The sequence below is a fragment of the Arctopsyche grandis genome, chromosome 4 (assembly GCF_051622035.1).
Source record: "Arctopsyche grandis isolate Sample6627 chromosome 4, ASM5162203v2, whole genome shotgun sequence".
Classification (NCBI taxonomy): domain Eukaryota; kingdom Metazoa; phylum Arthropoda; class Insecta; order Trichoptera; family Hydropsychidae; genus Arctopsyche; species Arctopsyche grandis.
The window spans coordinates 20293388-20299490 of record NC_135358.1 but is presented as its reverse complement, the minus strand read 5'-3'; the positions used below and the strand labels follow the sequence as shown (position 1 = coordinate 20299490).

The 6103-nt window shown below is 34.5% G+C and overlaps 1 protein-coding gene across 2 annotated transcripts; it reads left to right on the top strand.

The window, feature by feature from the left end:
* Positions 1–1812: 1812 nt before the first annotated feature.
* Positions 1813–5693, top strand: insb (insensible). 2 transcript variants are annotated; one of them, XM_077429034.1, is made up of 2 exons: positions 1813–2142; positions 4097–5693. In XM_077429034.1, the coding sequence occupies exon 2, from the start codon at positions 4099–4101 to the stop codon at positions 4636–4638; it is 540 nt and encodes a 179-aa protein (XP_077285160.1). In that variant the 5' UTR covers positions 1813–2142; positions 4097–4098; the 3' UTR covers positions 4639–5693. The 2 variants fall into 2 exon arrangements, with proteins under 2 accessions (XP_077285160.1, XP_077285161.1); XM_077429035.1 differs by having other exon boundaries at positions 2054–2129; positions 4097–5686.
* Positions 5694–6103: the final 410 nt, after the last annotated feature.

Here is a 6103-nt window from a genome sequence, read left to right as displayed (position 1 = left end):
TCATCATATGAGGATATTGCGTCTTCTATATAACGCTTTCACCCACAATATTTTGTAGTCTCGTTTCATAATATGGAGTCCCAGGGAAGTGACTGAAAATCTAAAGAGTTCAAAGATAATCCCTTGACTATCTCGAACTGTATCACAGTGCGGGATGCGACGGAGATCCGTCGATTATAGTGCCCTCTCTTGTCGGAGGGATATGCTTCTTGTGTGATATTTCTGCAAAATACCAATCGGTATTGCAAGAAATGAAGCTGTGGGTTCCCTCTCGCTTCATTTACTATCGCTTGCGTCCACTTTTTCACACCATGAGACAATAACTATAATGTCCTCCCCTGTTTGGGCATTGCTCGGGCCCTACGTTACTTGAATTTGACTACTGATCGTATTGACATTTTGAATATAAACTGTTTATTTTGTTTTCATCATTATCATTTATAGCCTGACTATTAATTGCTGGATGAAGACCTCTCCAACACGCTCCCATTCGTCCCTATTTTGAGCAACTCTCATCCGTCTCATCCCACACATTTTTCAGATTTCATCTATCATCCCTGTAGCCTTCCTTGTATTCGAGTTCTTCTTTCGCCCGTTAATCTAATTACATGAACCATTCATTGCCAATTCAATCTCTTCACACTCTTTCCACTATATCAACTACCTTTATAATATTTCTCACCCATGTATTCCGTGTCCTATTTCTACTCGTTATGCCTATGAAAATACAGCGCTCCATACTTCGCATTCATACCTACGACAACACGTTAAGGTCTGTTCATACCTATCCAGCACGACCCTTATCCTGCAGGTGTCATGCAAGTGCGGATAGTATTCTTTGGTACTGTACCAAAGAATACGACAAGAGAGGGCACTATAATCGACGGATCTCCGTCGCATCCCGCACTGTGATACAGTATGAGATAGTCAAGGGATTACCTTTGAACTCTTTAGATTTCTGGGACTCCATATTATGAAACGAGACTACAAAATGTTGTGGGTGAAAGCGTTATATATAAGACGCAATATCCTCATATGATGAGGATTGCGTATAACAAATCCGAATATTTTTAAAACGCCATTGCATGTATGAATACGTCCATATAATGTACCGTACATTATATGAACGTATTCATACTCCATTCGCGCATGCGCATTTACGAATGTACCAAATAATACTGTCCGCACTTGCATGACACCTGCAGGATACGGGTCGTGCTGGATGGGTATGAACAGACCTTTAATCGAAGATCTTTTTCTTCAGACAAGGTGGCATTTTGGATATGAAAGCGGCGTTCGTTTGCCCAAAATGCACTCTGTCCTAATTTTATACGTCTCTTTATTTATTTATACTTGTATATTTATGTCTGGCCAGGGTCATATTGAGGTAATCTGTGAAGTCACCGTGGTATAAGATATGTATGTTTATTAAATAAATCAATTGAAATGAATGTGTCGCACACAAATTGAGGTTCGCTGTCGTACGGTGAGTGAGAGATGTCGCATCCTCTTTTGATGTAACGGGATAGAGTGAGATGGAGCTAAAAGCTGTACGCTTTTCCAGCCGGTGTCGCTGTCTCTTTCTGTGCCGCGGTGCGATGCGAGTGCGAGCGAGACGCTCGTATGTATACATGTGCTGGCGGAGGATTTTTGTTTGCGCGCGGGGTAAAGGGAGGGGCACTGCCCCGCAAAGGCGCCGGCGCTCTCCGCTCGCCGCTCGTCGCTCTCTCTCTCTCTCTCTCGCTCGCACTCGCACTCGCGCCGCTCCCGTCGTCGCGCTCTTTCTCGCTCTCGCTCTTCGGCCGGCTCGCTCACTTTGTTCGCTTGTGCTTATTGTGCCGGGCAGCTTCATTCTGCGTTCTCCGACTGTCGTGGCAGCTCGAGGCTTGACAGGTGACTTCGATCTCGAACGTTGCTACGGTTACTGCTACGACTACACCCACACTCTCACCCACACCTACACCCACACCCACACCCACATCCACACCCACACCTATTGCTACGGCTACGACTGCGGCAGGTGTATCTGCTCTCACTTCCATTTTCTGAAGAGTGGACAGTGGATAGTGGACGTGTCGCCCTTCACTCTCCTTTCAAAAAGTTTCTGAACCGCTGTCATTAGTCGCCAGGTGAATCTTACAGGTACATTCATTGAGCTTCTTAAATTATTTCACTTCAAATTGTACATATAGGTATCTGATTTCTGAAAATATGTTTTAGTCTATTTTGTGAAAATTATTTTTAAATAATAATAATAATGAAAAATAATAAATGTATATTGTACGTATCAAGTCACTTTTTTCAAACATGCATATTAAATTGTGCAAAAGTAAATGAATTTAAATATCGTTTTGTCAATTCACAGTTAGTGTGAGTTTCAATTTTTTTATAAAATGTTTCTTTTATTTTGAAGTATAAAATACTGTATTCTTTTATTTAAAAAAGTGAGTATATATTTTTTTAAATTAAAATATGTGTTTTAAAATTGTGCACAATACTGTAATATATATATGTATGATGTGTTTTACAGGTATATATTTTCCAGGCTCAAAGTCCCTTTGTCTTGATTAGTTCTGCCAACGCCCATACCTATTTGAAATAAATTTTTCTTTCTATAGGAATAAAATTATGCATATATAAATAAAACAATAAGAATTAATCGATACTGACAAAACAAAGGAATAAATTTATTTTTGACTGATATTTTTAAAAATTTAGCATTTTGGGTATAAATCCAAATATATTTTTCTTTAAAAGTTGCTTTCATCGACTTGATTTACATACATATAATTAATTTCAGAAGCTGCTATTATTGCTAACCCCAACCTTCAAGTTTTCGTGGAATACCTTATAGATTAAAATTTGCACTTCAGGCAAAATTCAATTTCGAAATTGGAATATTTTCCTTTCGGTGGTTTTTTTGGTACTTTTCTTTATAAATATAATAATTTTAATGCGTATTAACCCTTTGACTGCTACAACAACGATAAATCGTTGTTTTGAAATTGGCGAAGATTGCTACGACGATCGTTGTTTTCGTCATTAATTGTCGTATTTCAATACTTTCTTTGAGCCACCAGCGCATCAGTGGCACGAAACATTTTTTTTGTATACGTATTTATATTTATTTTACAATCAAGCTTTATAAACATTTATCAATTTTTTAAATAAAAGGTCTTCAATTTCGGGTTCATCATCAAAGTAAATTTCGGGTTCGTTGTCAATGTCATATAAGGAGTTATTACTTGGGAATTGATTATTGTCGATAAATTCATTTTCAGAATCAGTAGAGCTGCTGATTGGTCGAGTTCCTCGGCGAGGAGCTATTATTTCGCTTTCATCACTTTCACTGTCCGATATCATTTTGCAGAGTTAAAATAAATGGCAAAAAACAATAGAAATCCGCTTTCAATTATATAGGTCACGAGACGTCACGAATTCATGCAATCAATCAAATGCAACCGAAATGCATACAAAATGTTTATGATACATGTTGAAAAAATATTTGATTATTAGAAACTTCACATCCTTGTGTGTCTCGCTCACACGTACACAATTAAAACCAAGAAAGAAAGAGAGAAAGACCGCTACCTGTTTCGAATATATCGCATTTTGTTAGGATACATCGATGTCTAAAAATAGATTATTGAAAAAAATAAAGCGTCGAAAAATAATCGTCAAAACTTATTTAGTGTATATATGTAGGTATCTCTTTCGCACGCACGCATGTAAAAGCAAGACAGAAAGAGAGAGCACGAGTCCATAACTGCTTCTAAAAATGTATATAAAGTATTATAAAAATTACAAGCGTTCGGCGAAGTAAGTATGTAAAAAAAAATATTATATTTAATTTTTTTCAAAATAATTACAAATGTTAGCATTTTTCGCTTGGACATTGAAAAACCTCGTAGCAGCCAAAGGGTTAAGGTATTTTTCATCCATATGGCAATATATGTGACTGTTGAATTGACAGTTGACTTTCTATATGAAATGCAAGATTACAGAGCAAAATCAAAACGTATTTTTCGAAATATTTTATAAAGTTTTAGAATGATTATTATACAATACACTCAATTTTATTTTATTTTTATCCTAGCAATGGAAAGAGGCGAACTCGTATGTACTATTGATGGTTATGAGGCCAAAGAAGCCAAAAAACTTGCCGAATCCAAGTCTACGGAGCCAAGTCTACCGAGCTCGACTGATAAACGTTCACTTGGAAATGTTGAAGATTTGAGCACACGAAATAAACCATCCCGCATCGAAAATGCAAAATTAGCTGCAAACGGCGTACTCCCAAAGGTGGGCACGGCACGGAGAAGGGGTGAAGAAGTAAATATGGGTCCCACTAGGGTTGAATTGACGTTGGAGCGTATGAGTGCTCTTCAAAAAGAAATCGCCAATCGAGTATACAATGACTCCGAGAGCGATGACGGTAGCAACGATGATTTAGACGAACAATGCATCAAGTTGCATGATATCTTGAATGGAGCTAATAAAATTGATGCAAAGACTCTGGGATTCATTGCTTGCGCTCAGGAAACTATGAAGTATTTGGCTGACCAGGGAGTCCCCAAGGACAATCCTATGGTGGTTAGTCTCAGGAATAGGTTGATTGAAGGTATCAATCGAATTTAAATCTTTTGAGATTCAGATTTTATTTCTTAACATTTGGAGGGTTAGTCTCGATTCTAGTCTTTTTTATATGTTTTTTTTTTTTAATTTTTATGTATATTTAAGTTTTGAATGAAAAGGAAATGAAAAGGTTTTAAGTTTTTATATTGGTTTTTCTATTGAATCTTTTACATTGTCGTATTAACATGTTCTTTGCATATTAGTGTTGTCAAACTTAATAGTTAGAAATTTGGATTATCAGATATCAAATATAAAATTTTAATGCATGTATAATACATACATATATCAATATCAATGTTTAATTTTAAAGTTAATCTCTCAATGTGACCTTTAAATATGTCTATAATCTTATATTTAATAAGAATAAATTCCTATAAACTTGTGAAAAATATTCCATACAATTATAAATGTCTACAAAATATATATTTTAAAAAGTACATAAACGTACATATGTATAAGAAAATATTATATCACTTTTTTTGGTTGCATTTAAATTTATCAATTCGTACACATTTTAATTGATAATAATTTATTTTTGTATTCATATTTAGTTGTTATCTTAAAAACGCTTTTTGAAGGTATACTTTCATAATTTTTATTATAATTTTATGAATACAAAATGGTATTAAGTGTAAATATAATTTACCAATGTCTAGTCATTTTCAGCACGTTTTCATAAAATGAGTGTCTATTCTACTTATTCAATATCTGTTAGAGAATGAAATATTATATAGGTAATCAGTGTTGTGTGTAATAAAAAACTCTTCAATTTAGAAAATATGTCTTAAAAGAATTTTCAAGTAAATATTTTTATTGATTCATATGTGATTATATGTTAGTTGTGTTTTAACACATTTATATTTTCATGTAAGTTTAGTGTCCCACTTATAAAACTATTAGTTATTGCATTACCAAAAAGTGTTTTACTTAATTTTGAATGTATGTATTTTTTGAAGGCGTGCTTATTTTACCTGTATTATGGTATTCACTCGTTATAAGTTCTACCTAGATTAAATATTGTTTTGTACTTGAAATGATTATAAAATTCTAATTATCTACATAGTTGTTTTATTTTATGACTAGCATCATTTTTTTAAATACATTATTACATATATTATCCACTTTGTCTAATTACATAGTATAATATACATTTGTCTGAGTATTACATTTGTGAGTATAAACTCTTTACAGTGAAAGAGAGCAACACATGGTCAGTTTTTATCACTTTTTTGATAATGCAAATCGCATCCTTTGAACACATAATTTAACAGTTCTCTGTCGGACATTGTTGTATTACAATCACTTGGTAGTTTTATTATTTTATCATGTTCCACCCACGCTTTATCCATATTAAAATGCCTCTCCAACACAGCATAGTCACAATCATTCTCGTTTACAAACAGTGATAATTGTGTTTTCAACATCTCTTTGTAACTGAATGCACTGGATTCTTCGCCTGGAATCATTC